This window comes from Sodiomyces alcalophilus (assembly GCF_042370955.1).
Source record: "Sodiomyces alcalophilus JCM 7366 unplaced genomic scaffold ACRALscaffold_6, whole genome shotgun sequence".
Classification (NCBI taxonomy): domain Eukaryota; kingdom Fungi; phylum Ascomycota; class Sordariomycetes; order Glomerellales; family Plectosphaerellaceae; genus Sodiomyces; species Sodiomyces alcalophilus.
The window spans coordinates 2,299,923-2,313,549 of record NW_027263537.1 but is presented as its reverse complement, the minus strand read 5'-3'; the positions used below and the strand labels follow the sequence as shown (position 1 = coordinate 2,313,549).

Below are 13,627 nucleotides of genomic sequence, written 5' to 3'. Positions count from 1 at the left end.
CCCCCCCCAGGCGCTGCCTGCAAGAACCGATTGATATCGATGATAAAACAACGGGCCGTGAAATATACGAACCTAATCAGAGACAGAAATGAGACAGACGGGCAGGTAGGACGTCCGTTCCTAGTAAAGGTCTCATTCAAACGCTCGCCCAGTCAAATGAGGTGTCGCCATCATCAAACTGGAGTCGCCCATGTCCTGTGGTAATGTATATAGTACAGGCGTCGGGTCCATACGTCGTGGCATCACCCAGTGAATGATGCACAAAGCGTGCGCCCTGTCCCGCCATCTCTGGTCACCTTGCAGCCCGCCCGGGCGATTGTCGGCCACCACGCAACCAACGCGACTCGTTGGGCAATTTGGATGCTCGGCCTGATCGTGAAGACTTCCCCGACCATCTGTTCTTGCGTGACATGAGCCCGATCAACGTCCGGTAAGGCAGCATAAGCAAGGAAAAGAGAGCTCGGAAAGGCAGCACGACCAAGGCGACGGCCGATTCCGCCAGCCACTGCATGAGGCTCGGGCTCGGCGCGCTGTTCTTAGCTGCGGCCGCGGCCAGCGCGATGGCGTCGTTCAGCCGCGTGTCTACGACGCCGAACCGGGCATCCGTCTGCAGCGCCTGCACCGTTGCCTTCTTCTCGTAACGGCGGACGGCCCTGTTCAGGGCGTCGAGCTCGGGCTGTATGGCCTGCCGGACGTCGCGTACCATGGCCGCTTCTTGTTTGGCCTTGGCGAGCTCCGAGGCGGCCCTGTCCGTCGGTGCCGGCGGGTTGGGCGCCAATCGGGATTCCAGCGCCTCCAATCTCTCCAGGACTTCTTCGCTGGCCGGTCTGGGAGAGGTCGGTTTTTCCGCATAAGGGTTTTCGTGTATGATTCTCTGCAGATGTAATGTCCGGCTTTGCACCAGCCTCATCAGGTGCGATAATGGCCGCAGCTCGGACGCCAGCAGGAAGATGGTGAGGTTGTAGTTGGACACCAGGCCTTCTGATGGGCGACTCAGTTGCGCGCGAATGGTGTGGAGAAGATACGCTGCTAGTACGGGTAATAAGAAGCATGACGCCAGGGCCAATACTTCGTGCACGTAGAGCTCGGCCAGCGCGTCCCTCCTGGCGGTTTCGCGCGCGCTTACGCTTCGTTTTGACGACAAAGTTACAGCCGGGTCCTCCTCTCGTAGCGATGACGCGCTGTTCGCCGCCGTGTCGGCCTTCCCAGAAGACGAACTAGGCCGTCCCGTCTCACTCACATGGTCTACCTCGCTTTCATCGTCCACGGCATAGTCGGAATGTCCCTCTTCCCGCACACGGATTTCCTGTGCGGAATGGTACCATTTCCTGGCGACCGTCAGCAGAGACGCGGGAAGCCGGGTGAAAGGATGATGGGATGGGGAGGATCGAAAGAAGAGGCGGAAATAAAAGAGAGAGATAAAGAGAGAGAAACCCACCATGGCTGTGTGACGGACCAATGGAGGAAAATGGCAGCAAGACCCAGAAGCATCACGTCGGTGACGACAGCACTGCCATTTTGGAAGAAGATGCCTCCGAGGGCGGGTAGCAGAGCAAAGGCCAACGGGACGGAGGCCCAGCTGGAGCCTTCCTCCTCGGGGATTCCGCCGCCCGCCGGCCTGGGGTTGAAAAGCTCCCGCGCATCGTCGCCCAGGCTGGCCGTGCTTCTCCTGCGGGGCGGGTCAAAAGAGTCCGAGTTGGAGGGCGCACGTCGGCGAAAGCGGGCGCCTTCGTCTATGGTCATGGAACGGCGGATCGAGTGGCCCGGCGGAGGAGAAAAGGGAGTGTTGACGTGCCTTCCTGTGGCCAGGCTCGGCCCAGCATCCGGAGGCGTCGGGCTCCGGCTACGAGGGTCGCCGTCTTTGGCCATGGAGCGGTGGCTTTGGGGTACAACGACGTTGAAATCTACGTTGGGATACAAAGTAACTCGACAGGGACGGCGGAAAAGGCTTTGTAAGAAATGAGGTATGTGGTTTTTGATTAGTTTCGATTCGAGGTCTCGAGGAATGCGGTCGGCTGGCTGGCTGGGGGAGTGACCTCTCCTCGTACTCTCGGCCGAGACAAATGCGAGGGACAGGAAAATGTAAGAACAGGCCAAGGTAACAGATATGGTGTGCTTTGAAGTTGAGTTCAGTGCCTGCCTATCTAGCCAAGATGGACGCTTGAAAGATTAGACGCGGACCGAGTTTGAAGAGTGGAAGCAAAGAAAGTGAAGTTGGGATGATGAAGATGCGTTCACCATGACGCGGTGGGGTAGCGTCTGAGATGCCCGAAAAGGTCGGGAGAAGCTGTCGCGTTACTTTAGAGATACATAGTCCTGGACTAGCCTGCGCTGAATTACTGTATCTCTGTGCTTTAAGTAGAGTATCTATAAAGTACCGTCAACCAAAACTACTTTGTACACATTGAAGCGTGGTACAGTTGAAAGCCGTTGAACACCGACAGACAGTGGCAGAGGATTTCCAACCGTAGTTGTCGTACGGAGGTGTACTTCGTGCCTTATACAGTCCCATTGCCGGCGTCGGTATCCACGAGATGAAGCAAAGTGGGATGGTCATCTAGGAAGTGGTTTTGAGCGGACGGATACCTAGTGACGAAGAATCTCGGTACCCTCTCGATGGCATTGCTTCGATCTGCCTACCCCTATCATAGTTAATTCCGCTCTAATCACGGTCATTCATGCGTCGCAAACGCACACAGGTCGACAGGCATTTGACCACCATGTGTTTTCAAATAATCAAACGTCCAGCTTCCGCTCCCTTTCTAGGGCACCCCAATCCCAATCATCATCCGTAAAGCAATAGTGAATATGTATAGGACCAGCGATCTCGTCGGTCATGCAGCTCATGCCATAATATTACCCCGATCCTTGCCTGAAGTATTCGCTCATATCGCCACGGGAGAAATATCCGAACTCAATGCCATCGTCATGGTAATGCTTGCGAACGTCCCAACGCTCCACGGATGCCTAGATTAGATACATATATAGTTGCGACTCCATACCTAGGGCCGGACGACTGGATCTCATGTCGAAGCGTTGGTTCACGGGCACAAGGACGAACATCACATTTGCGTTTGCTTGCTTTCCGTCTCGGCCTCGCCAACACGGGCTGTGCCACGAAGAAACAAGACATCGTCCGGCCAGAGGGAGAGAAAAAAAGAAGAAGAAAAAAGAAAAAGCTGGCACCACGGACAACATTGCAAGAAGACAGACACAGCCTGAACTTCTAGGTTCCCCCGATATTAGCAGCATCCTGCATTGTATTGGCCTTGGTTGGGAGTCGGCATTTTCTACCTATCCTGTGATAGCCTTGAGCCATTGCGACATCCCTGTTTTTCCCTCCTTTTTTTTTCTTTTTTTTTTCTCCTTCTTCTTTCCCTTCACGAGTCGAATGGCCTAGAGGATCCTACGCTCCTCGCGTCATAGTTGACGGACATAGCCAGGGACAGTCAGAGAGGGAATCCCTGTTATTCCCGTTCTTTCGTTCTGATGGTCTCCAGTCGTTCCTTCTCATCGTTCTCGTCTCCTTCCTCGTCACGCTCCACGTGCATTGGCAGCTGCGACCTACTAATATTAGTACCTGCGCCAACACCACCAATACCACCACCGCCAGCACACGCCAACCATCTTTCAGTCTCCGTCTCCACCCACGGGCACCTTGCAGCAGCAGCTTCACCCTCCCGATACCACCTCGACCACCTTGACCACCACTATTCCTACCGCCTCCTCCACTTCCATTCCCACTACCGGCTGCGCGACTGCAACGGCCTCAACTGCCGCCATCCGGCTCCTCCTCTCTCGCCGACCCTCCCACTTCCATCGCGTCTCTCCCTCGGAGATTCATTCGCCCTGGCTGCGAAACATCAATCCGTCTCAGCACGAGTAAACGCAACCCCGGAAACCCTGGCGACTTCGACCGGGTCGTCACAGCCGTTACGCGAGGCCCTGGTGCCGACTCTTCTTCTCTGGCACCATCAGCTTGCCCAGAATCGCCGCCCTCAGCGACGTCTTCATCGACACCCATACCGCGACAACTACAACCACCCCCATCAGCAAAAGGAACAATCGCCTCACCCTCGCTCAGACGACCAGGCAGTCCCGCCCGAGGAGGCCGTCTCGACGGCTCTCTGCCAGTCGCCCTTCCAACGGCTTCACACGCGAGACAAGACTCCCAATCGCTTCATCCGCCCTCCCTAGATGCCTCTGCGAACCCTCGACTTCCCTCGCTGTCCCACCAACCTCGCTACCCCGGCGATATCCGTCCCTCGCCTACTCCTCCTTCCCCTCGCCTAGACCCGCCCGGCTACCAACAGCATCGTCCTCATCAAGCTCATCCTGACCGCCCACCCCGCAATCTCATCCCGCAAAAGACCCCTTTCCGATCCCGTGCAGGTTCGGCCCCACGCCGTTTCCATCGTCTCGCCGGCGCCGCTCGCCTGTGGAACCCGTCCAACTCGACTCCGAGACTTTCACCGCCGCCGCCACCGCCAACCGTCCGAAGACGACGACCATCTACCCCTCCACCTCCCCCCGTCCCCTTGTCACATCCCACGCTCGACCCATCCGCCGATCCATCCGATCCTGCCGGTGTTGGCGCTGGCGACTATCCTCTCTTGACTCTGCCCGAACAACGCCAGGCCCGACATTCCCTTTCCAGCCGAAACAGCCCGCAAATAGACCGACGCGGCAGCAACGATAACCGCATCAGCCTCCCGAGGTCGCTCCGACATTCCTTCGACGATAAAGGACTGCCCAGCCCTTCCCTCCATCCTGGTGACGCAGAATTCGGCCTTTTTCGAGGTGCGCGAGGCTACTCGACATCGCCCCGAACCGACCGACGAAGTTTCTGCAGCGTCAACCCCCCCGTCGAAGAGGAAGAAGGTGTCCCTGAACCGATATCGTCCAAGACGCTGGACAAGGGCAAGGGAAGAGCCATCATGGCCGATACAATGGGAGCCTCTCGGGTACCCCATCCAGGGGATCTGGAACGGGGGCCCGACATCTTAGATCCCCGCCGCCATTCCCAACTGTCTACAGGCGAGGGCATCGGCTCTGCCTTGTCTTCCACCAATTCTTCCATCATGGGCGAGGAGGTACAGCCCGACGGCGAGGAATGGGGGCCCCAGCATCCTTGCTACCCGCACCTCAACCCCCACGTGCCCGTCGACTCGCCCGAATACCAGACCACCCGCATCATTCGCGTCCGCAGGGATTGGCTGATGGAAGGTGACCTGGCCCCGACCTTCGCCGACTTGTATCCCGAGATCCTAGACCCGGCCGGCCTCTCGGAGCAGGAGTTCCGGAGGGTGATTGAGAAGTTGAACAGCGAGCTGGTGCCCATCTTCAGCCCGTACAACTGGCGGAACATCGTCGACGCCATGCTCGGCCTCGCCACCGGGTGGCTCTGGGACGACTTTGGGCTCACTGCCGTCAAGTCGCGTCTGCAGGCACTGGAGGATTGGATAGACCAGTGGAACAGGGAAGCGGCCAAGACGGTCGGGTCGGATGAGGGTGCCATTCCCCCGAAAATCATTCCTCTGCGCCGTACCGGTTACATGACTGTAGGTTTTCCCGTCTTCTTTTTACTCGCATTCCCTTTCATCGGCTGACACGTAGTCTACTTAGCTGGACATACAAATATCAGATCCAAAGGTGGCACCTGTCCCGAGCACCCCCGGAGCATCCAGGTCTGGCCCACCAGAAGAACCCGATCTCCCCGCCGCGACAAGTTGAGACAAGCAGCCACCCACCCCACGAACTCATCTATACCTCCTTTTCCCTTCTTCATCTTGTTTCTTTTCTTTTTACCATACAAATTTCTATTTCATTTTTACATAATTTTAGTCAACTGGGGGCGTTTCCCTTTTGCCTCACAGCAGCAGGGGAATCGCGGTACCTACGTTTCACGACTTGTGATTCTCGGAAGGGTTTTATATCCGTCTTGTTCGAATTATTTGACTTTCCAATGCCTAGTGTAAAACTTGGCATGGCGCGGCGTTTGGGTTCCTTTGTTTTCGTTGCATTTCCTCTTCTCCTGTTCATCCCTTCTCGTTTGACGGGCTGTCTTCTCAAAGATTTGAAGAAGTGGGCGCTCGAATGCTGAGGAAGGGGTAGACGAAGACTGCGTGCCATCAGCATCCTACTAAAGTCATAGCTCTGTAGCCAATATGACATTTGGAATCTGCAGGGCTTGCGCTCCATGTCGTTTGAAACGTTTGTACTACTAAACTGCGATATTGCTTATCAAGTCGTCATTGAGACGACTCCCCGTATTCTTCCTCCAGTGGACGGCTGACCGGTTCTCAGGAGCTATGGAAGAAAGGGGCCATGACCAGCACCGACAAGCATGGCATCCACCGATACGCTTCCCCGGTTGTCTATTCAGCCCCGTAGTTGAGGACGGGCGACACTACGTATGAGGGCCATCGGGGCTATAGATACTAGGGAAATGCGGATAACTTTCAAGTGAACATGGCATGGCCTTTAACGAAAGTAAAGTGTTCATTTTAAAATACATCCGCAGAAGATGCTGGCAGACGAATCCCACTTTGGTCATGGCGTCAACTCACTGTATTATCAACTAAGACCTGCTTTTTGAGACCTAATTCCGTACGACTGCCCTCGCAAGGGACCGAAACAAAAAAGAATGTCAACGCCCCTGCCCCTATTCCGAACCGGCTACTGATGCAGGATGAACGAATAATGAATGCCAGGGCCGACGGAAAATGAGTGGCCGCTATCAAAGCCAACGACAAAAGAAAAGAGAGAGAAGAATGAGGAAAGGAAAGAAACCGGGACGGATCCCCTCAGGTGCTAGCTAGGTATGGATCAACCTGAGTCGTCATCGAATTGGGCACCTTGCGCCCTTTTCTCCCGGGAGACCCCGCTATGCATTACGCGCTGCTGTGAAATGTGTGTACGCACCGTCACCACCTTCGCCGGCGGCGGCACAGGAGCCACCACGTCCGGACCAGGCGGGATATCAGACACACCACTCCGTGCTGGATCTGGTGTCTCGACAGGTTTCTGCTCCTCGCCGGACCAGACGCGAGTGAATATCCTCTCCCTTTCCCGCTGGGGGAGCCAGGAGAGGTTCGACTGGGGCATGGCACCGCTGTATTCGGGTGGTGCGGTGGTGTTGCTGCCGCTGCTGTTTGTTAACGTGCCGCGGGAGCTGTGTAGTACGACACGGGATGAATTGGGGTCGCTTTCCCCGCTGCTCTTCTTCTTTTTCCAGTTGAGGAACTTCGGCATGGAGAACTCGAATGACGGTAGGCGGATGTCCAGGTGGGTGCGGAACAGAAAGGGGTTACGATGGGGGAGCTCGATGGGCTCGTTATTTGTGACTGAGGTCCGTCGGGGTAAGCTAGATGCCGGGGGAGGCTGGATTTGCGGTGCGCCTGTCTCGGCCATTTCTCGAGCCGAAGCCGCGCGATCCTCTGGCAGAGCCAGGTCGGGGAGGTGAATGGACGGGTCATTACCGGTCCCGCTTGCCTGGGAGCACGAGCCGAAACGGCTCAGCTGCTGGGACGAGTGGCGGGCGTGAGCCTTGAGGAGGGTAGTAGTGGTAGTATCACTGAGGAGCTGGTATTAGTTTAGGACGTGCCACATTGTCGATCCGTTGCACCGAACACAACGAACTGTAGGGCAGGGAAGAAGAGACAAAAAGAAAATCAAGTGGATGACGTACGCTCGTGTAGCCCAGGATGTGGTGGGACTGGAGATGCTGTTCATTCCCGCGGCGCGGTACGACGGCTCGTGGAGGCGGGGGAACAGCTTGCCCAGGCCGGCGGCGATCAGGTAGCGGCGGTAGGTAGAGCGGGCGTCAATGGTGGCGCCGAAGAGAAAGAAGACGAGGACGGAGGTGGCGATGGAAATGAACTTGTTGTTCATGAAAGCAAAGTTGATCTCGGACGACGGCCGAAACAGGATCGAGTCCCACGGGTAAGGGGCATTCTCGTCGTTCCGGACCCCGTGGTAGTCGAAAGGTTCGAGGGGTAGTGCCTCGGTGACGTTGAGGGCGGCGTGGGCGCACTGCAGGGGGATATAGGGGATCAGAATGCAGATGGTCAGGACGTAGAGGCGTCTCCGTGTGCGGTTCTGTCTCGATGCTGCCGAGCCATTGGTGGAGAGCGCTCCGCGAGTTGCCTTGCGCAGTTCCCGGTATCGCAAGTATGTGAGGACTGGGGTGGGGGGTTAATCTGAGAAGACCATAGGGCTGAGGAAGCAGGAGAAGAAGGGAATACGTACTCGCATAGTAGCCAGACATCAGGGCGAGTATGGGCGTTGGCAGGCTAAAGAAGACGAGTTTGGGCCAGCTCCTGTGGACTCTCCAGTCGCATCCCACCAAGGTGGCAATGGTATAGCGCTGAGCGGTGACGGGATAAATCCAGGCCATTTGGAAGAGCGGCAGGGGAAACATGATGAGTGCTTGGACGACGTTCTTCCTACGCTTCTCCCTGACGGTCAGGGGGTGGGCGCGTAGCATGCCGACCTGCACGGAGAGGTTCCGACTAATAGCCAGAACGGACGTGGTGAAGAGAGTCATCATGGGGACGTAGAGGAACGGATGAAGGTCGCACCAGCCATAGCCGGGCCACCAATCGGTCATGTTATCGTCGCGCCAGATGAGAGCGTTGATGACAGTGAGGAGGTTCAGGCCCATCATGTTGGCAACGAACACCACGGCTGAGAACTCTCCGTTTCTGTACAGCAGGCGGAGAGGCACCAGGCAGATGATGTTGGCCAATATCCCGAACAGGACTCGGCAGACCAGGTTTGCAGTGAGCGCCGGGGTCGTGACGGGATCTGGGACTGGCAAGGGGGCGAGGACCATGGGATAGAGCTCCGTTACGCCAGGCGGTAGCGGTGCCATCTTGACGAGAGGTTTTGCGGAGATGATGGGAAGGGGGGAATTGTCGAAGGTGTCGTCAACGAAGGAAATATAATCACAGGCGGCCGCGAGACCCGTTGCCTGTTACCGTTACGCAGAGTCGGGTCTCAGCGAGCGAAGCCCCTGATGGTCTCGGAATGTTTGCTTTCAAGATCAAGACAGCAGGATGAACAGAGGCTGTGAAGAAAAGAAGAGAGACGGCAGAGGGATGAAGACGAAGAAAAGACTATAACGAAGGCTGACGAGAGGAACTATATGGAGAGCAAGGCGTATAAGCTGGGAACATCACGGGCTCCTACTGTTCTTCTGGTCAATAGGTCAATTGGGTCAATTGGGTCAATAAGGTCAATAAGGTCAATGATGTCAAATAAGAGCGAGTCCAGTTCCTCCATGAGCCATGACGGTTCAAACGACCAAAGGCCATAGCACATGTTATATCAGAAGTGAAAACACCGACGGGACTCCCAAAAACGACGAGACGGCAAACTTCACCTCGCAGAAGCGGCGAAAGTGACGAGACGCGCGGAACAAGGCGAGAGGTGAGGAATGTGACTATTTTCGCGGCAAGTTGGAGGTTTGAAGGCGAGGCACCGAACTATTCACGGCTCTTATTGAGAACCGAATACGGAAAGGCTTCGGTATAGAAAGCGTAGATCAGACGGGAGGTTGTGCTTTCGTCCGCGTCCGGTCCCGGGTCCGAGCAAAAATAGAAACTGCCGGCAGCAAGGCGTGAGTGTCAGCCGTCCGCTCCATAGTATACTCCATGTAGCAGGCTTGACTTGGTGCCGTTGGCCCCTAGGAAGCCCCCAAACCCGCTCGCCCATGCAGTTGTCTTGTCGAGACTCTTGCGTTGCCAATGAGAGGCTGACCGAGAGGTGATCCTGTGTGCATGCGCCAGAAGTCACACAAGCGATATAAGCGCCCGCGCGTTCGTCCACAGTGTGTCACTTCGTCAACGGAATTTCGTCCAACGTATCACATCTTCGGGCCGGTTGTTGTTGGTGACTTGCCGCGAAACATGGTGATAGTCGAGGAGGAGGTTGCAGTATTCAGACCCAAATTAGGAAAGGTCGCCCCGGTTTAGAATAGCTCCAGGTTTGACGCATCACTTTCAGTTACGGCATAAATTACGTTTCGATAACTACATATCTCATTCTGCATGGCATTCTGGCCTGGAACTGCGCACGAGCCAGCTTGTCATCCTCGTGATTAATAACCAATTTACCAGGGCCCCTGTTCGCGTCTCAGGACGCGACATCTTGTGACTTTGCAGTCGACCATCTAATTGATTGAAAATCCAACACAATTAATTCCAACTCTATATTTCAGTTTACTGAGAACCGCACCGCACCGAACACCAGTGACTTCGTTCCACCACACCCCCTGCCATCTTGTCCCATTCATCTCCCAACATTACTCTCGCCATCATGTCCGCCGCTCTTCGCCGTGTCATTGCGACCACCCCGCGCACCGCTGCGCGGTCCTTCAGCACCACCTCCCCCCGTGGCGTCGCCCGCATCACCATCATCGGCAACTTGGCCGACACCCCCGAGCTGCAGGCCACCAGCACGGGACACGAGGTGCTCAAGTACGCCGTCGCCAGCAACAGCGGCCCTCGGGATAACCGTCAGACCAGCTGGTTCCGCGTTGCCAGTTTCGAGGGCCAGGGTCCCCGCCGCGACTACCTTCAGAGCTTGCCCAAGGGGTGCGTTTTGCCTTTTCCCGCCTCCTTCTTTTCATACTCTCTTCTTTTATTCTCGATTTCCCGGTAGATTGTGATAGCTTTTACTAACAAAACCCTCCACCTCTTTAGAACTCTTGTCTATGTCGAGGGAGATGCCTCCATGAACACTTACCAAGATGCCGAGGGCAAGACCAGGAGTTCTCTCAATATCATCCAGCGTATGTCTACCTCTGCTTGCTTGCCCTTTTTCGAGTGGACTATACACTAAATTCGGTTTCCAGGCAACATTGAAGTTCTTCGGCGTCCCGGCAACCCGTCAGGCGAGTGAAGTGCAGGGATGCTGTAGTGGCACATGAACGTTTCACAGCATGATTGTGTCCCTGGGTTGTCTCCCCTCCCCACGTGTACTACTTTGTGTCGCGGATACCATGGCCGCGGGAAGATATGTAAAATAAGGCTATCGGATAGTAATAATAGGAGAGCCCATACCTTGGGCGAAATCTGACCAAATACCCTGGTAGGATTCTCAGAGACTACACCTTGCCAGATTTCCCTTTCTCAGCTGCTTTGCGATTTATATGGAATAAGGTATGCTGCGTAGACTGGAGCGAATCAAAGCAAACGGAAGGCGACAAGATCTGGTTCTAGAACCGCCATTTCTAGTGACTGCGCTTCAACTTCAAACTGGCATGATAAGTATCTCGGTGCTCAGACATTCATGTAGCAAAACCTTGGTGTATTTGTATCTTTAAAGGTTGACTGGAGCTGCCTCAGTTTACACCAAAGCACAACTGTCCATGCACCCATACCCAGCTGCCACGCCACCCTCATTGCTCGTATCGCCCTTTGTCCGCAAAAGATATCCCGCCTCCTCATTCCGCAGCAACTGGCCCGTGCTCTGGTTCCAGAGGCAAGTACCATAGATGCCGAGTTCGCAGATGACGCCGCCCTCCTCGAGCTTACCGTTGCGCAGTATGATGTTCTCCTGCTTCGGGGGCGTGATGAGTTCCATGAGGATGAAGGCGCCCCAGTGCGACTCGGGCGTCTTCTCCAGGAAAGTGGGGATGTCTTCGCGATAATGGTTGTTGCCTCCGCCCTCGCGCTGCGGCTTCAGGACGTAGTTGAGGCAGAGCTCCGGGTCCAGGGCGAACTGCCGCGCCTTCAGCCCGGCCTCGGAGGTATCCATCGGGTAGATGTTGGTAAACGTGCGCCGGACTTGTGCCGTCAGGGGCGCGTCGTCCGGGATGAAACGTCCCAGGGCCGAAGGGCCGTTGGCGGGTCGCGGGCTGGCCAGGATCTGCTGCACCTTCTTCGTCCCGGCCACCTGCGACAACACCGTTGGGCACTTGATGGCCGCGGACCTTTCAAGATGGTAGCGGGCTTCCCAGGCACGTTGGTCGGGGTAGTCGGATGGGCCATAGCCGGCTCTCAGATAGACGACGGAAGCTTCGAACGTCTTGGATCGGTTCCGCGGCAGATGATAAAGCAGCTGCCGCTTCGGCGTCTGGGCAATGCTCGTGTGGTCCAGGAGTTTGGAAAAGGGGATACGGAAGACCCGGACGGGTTCCGGGGTGTTGTTGAGAGCATACTCGAGGTGGCGTTGGTCAAAGACATTCCTCTCTCCATCCTGGACGACGAAGAGAATACAACGCTCAAGGCCGAGTTCAGAGTCGCCGTATGCGTCAAAGGCGGCTCGGATACCTGCAGCGAGGCCCCTAACACTGTCGTTCTCCGGCAGCATGAGGCTCTCGGGGGCGATCGGCTGCTCTAGAAGAGGGTATTCCGAAGTCGAGAGAAACCTGAATGCGTCAGATGGGAGAAGGGGGAAAGGGGGGAAGAGGGATCATTGAGATGGAGTCAGGGGGAGCTACTTGTGAAGCAGAGTAGTTTGCGCAGAGAGTCCACCAAAGGAAGAGGCGATGGTGTTGAATTCAACCTGCTTGATCTGCTGGGTTTCGTTTCCTGACAAGTCTTGGTGAACAAGATAATCCGATCTGAATAGACCAAGGGAAAGATTCTGTAGAGGGGAATGTTAGGAACAAACTCTCAGGTGACAGAACTCCCGGCACATAACGTTACCTGTGTGTATCCCTCCTTCTTGACCCGCAAGTGTACGTTCCAGAGGTTGGAGGTAAACTCATCGCCGTCCCTGACTCTGATACAAAATCAGCGCGAGCCTTACAAGACAGACCCAGGGGGTATCGGCGCCTTGGTCTCGTGTCATCCACTTACTCCTCGACGGCGCCAGCCAGGAACTCTTCGTCCCGGCTAATGGCCGCATAGAGCTCGTTGTACGTCTGCTGAGCCGATCGAGCCTGATCGAAGCACTGGCGCGGAAAGGGGCTGGGGAAAAGCGTGACGGGAACGTTGATTGCGAGTAGGCCCTGGGGGTCCACATCATCCGGGACGACCGAGGGCAATGGCCGGATGGTGAGGCCGTGGGCGAGGGCCCAGTTCTTTACTGCTTGGGCCAGGTCATCGCTCTCGGAAGGGTTCAGGCGGGGAGGATACCGCGGCGTGACAGGTTTTGCAGCGTCCATCGGTAGAATATCTCTTGATGGAAACCAGTGGCGTGGATAACAAGTAAAGATGGTGGTTTGGTTTGGTTGTCCAACGCGGGGGACTAGATCAAGAAATCCCGCTTTGTGAAGATACGGCAGAGGTCTAAAGATGGTATAGGCTTGGCTGATGTCTACACTGAGGCTTGTTGATGATGTCTTGTGGCTTCCATTCTATTATATTCTCTACGGTACTCGGGTGAGACGTCCAGATGAGGTGCTCTGAAGATGGGGTTGAAATGGTGCGTGATTAATAATAGGAAACTGGGTACGGCACGATACGACGTTACGACGATACGGGCTCATCCTCGAGTCAGCATCGCCGCTCCGCATATGCCGCGGGGTAAAAACACGAAATTCGATATAGTCGAGTTTTGATTTAGAATTTGACCTGATACGTAAAAGACTTGCTCTAATAGCAAGAAACGCTGCCTGTTAATTAGGTAGGTATATCACTCCTGCTGTGTCTTAAGTTAAGCTGGATTTTATAGA

The 13,627-nt window shown here is 55.6% G+C and overlaps 5 protein-coding genes across 5 annotated transcripts; 2 read left to right on the top strand and 3 right to left on the bottom strand.

Moving 5' to 3' along the window:
- Positions 1 to 8: 8 nt before the first annotated feature.
- Positions 9 to 1,878, bottom strand: ACRALDRAFT_1076269 (uncharacterized protein). Its single transcript, XM_071018491.1, has 2 exons — positions 1,439 to 1,878; positions 9 to 1,328 (listed from the first exon to the last, which is right to left on the bottom strand). Exons 1-2 carry the CDS (start codon positions 1,867 to 1,869, stop codon positions 293 to 295), a joined length of 1,467 nt encoding a protein of 488 aa, XP_070873670.1. The 5' UTR covers positions 1,870 to 1,878; the 3' UTR covers positions 9 to 292.
- A 2,699-nt stretch (positions 1,879 to 4,577) lies between these two features.
- ACRALDRAFT_2109845 (uncharacterized protein) lies at positions 4,578 to 5,733 on the top strand (the record flags this gene model as incomplete). The annotated part of the gene is made up of 2 exons (XM_071023440.1): positions 4,578 to 5,561; positions 5,626 to 5,733. Coding segments are annotated over 2 exons (1,092 nt in total), but the record flags the coding sequence as incomplete, so codon positions are not given.
- Positions 5,734 to 6,461: 728 nt separating this feature from the next.
- ACRALDRAFT_1081599 (uncharacterized protein) lies at positions 6,462 to 8,875 on the bottom strand (the record flags this gene model as incomplete). The annotated part of the gene is made up of 4 exons (XM_071019186.1): positions 6,462 to 6,481; positions 6,993 to 7,576; positions 7,691 to 8,183; positions 8,251 to 8,875. The coding sequence occupies 4 exons, from the start codon at positions 8,873 to 8,875 to the stop codon at positions 6,462 to 6,464; spliced, it is 1,722 nt and encodes a 573-aa protein (XP_070873668.1).
- Positions 8,876 to 10,154: 1,279 nt separating this feature from the next.
- On the top strand, positions 10,155 to 11,137 carry ACRALDRAFT_2048894 (uncharacterized protein). The gene is made up of 3 exons (XM_071021556.1): positions 10,155 to 10,598; positions 10,707 to 10,795; positions 10,859 to 11,137. The coding sequence occupies exons 1-3, from the start codon at positions 10,321 to 10,323 to the stop codon at positions 10,903 to 10,905; spliced, it is 414 nt and encodes a 137-aa protein (XP_070873667.1). The 5' UTR covers positions 10,155 to 10,320; the 3' UTR covers positions 10,906 to 11,137.
- Positions 11,138 to 11,248: 111 nt separating this feature from the next.
- On the bottom strand, positions 11,249 to 13,345 carry ACRALDRAFT_1042282 (uncharacterized protein). The gene is made up of 4 exons (XM_071015255.1): positions 12,810 to 13,345; positions 12,657 to 12,732; positions 12,449 to 12,594; positions 11,249 to 12,376 (listed from the first exon to the last, which is right to left on the bottom strand). The coding sequence occupies exons 1-4, from the start codon at positions 13,115 to 13,117 to the stop codon at positions 11,353 to 11,355; spliced, it is 1,554 nt and encodes a 517-aa protein (XP_070873666.1). The 5' UTR covers positions 13,118 to 13,345; the 3' UTR covers positions 11,249 to 11,352.
- Between the last annotated feature and the right edge of the window lie 282 nt (positions 13,346 to 13,627).

What these genes read in the sequence shown, in the direction of transcription:
- ACRALDRAFT_1076269 (XM_071018491.1), bottom strand. Translation starts at nt 1,869, where the DNA reads ATGGCCAAAGACGGCGACCCTCGTAGCCGGAGCCCGACGCCTCCGGAT. An exon ending in TGGTCCGTCACACAGCCATG is followed by an intron (nt 1,329 to 1,438) that starts GTGGGTTTCTCT and finishes GACGGTCGCCAG; the next exon opens with GAAATGGTACCATTCCGCAC.
- ACRALDRAFT_2048894 (XM_071021556.1), top strand. Translation starts at nt 10,321, where the DNA reads ATGTCCGCCGCTCTTCGCCGTGTCATTGCGACCACCCCGCGCACCGCT. An exon ending in CTTCAGAGCTTGCCCAAGGG is followed by an intron (nt 10,599 to 10,706) that starts GTGCGTTTTGCC and finishes CCACCTCTTTAG; the next exon opens with AACTCTTGTCTATGTCGAGG. An exon ending in TTCTCTCAATATCATCCAGC is followed by an intron (nt 10,796 to 10,858) that starts GTATGTCTACCT and finishes TTCGGTTTCCAG; the next exon opens with GCAACATTGAAGTTCTTCGG.
- ACRALDRAFT_1042282 (XM_071015255.1), bottom strand. Translation starts at nt 13,117, where the DNA reads ATGGACGCTGCAAAACCTGTCACGCCGCGGTATCCTCCCCGCCTGAAC. An exon ending in CTGGCTGGCGCCGTCGAGGA is followed by an intron (nt 12,733 to 12,809) that starts GTAAGTGGATGA and finishes ATTTTGTATCAG; the next exon opens with AGTCAGGGACGGCGATGAGT. An exon ending in AGAAGGAGGGATACACACAG is followed by an intron (nt 12,595 to 12,656) that starts GTAACGTTATGT and finishes TCCCCTCTACAG; the next exon opens with AATCTTTCCCTTGGTCTATT.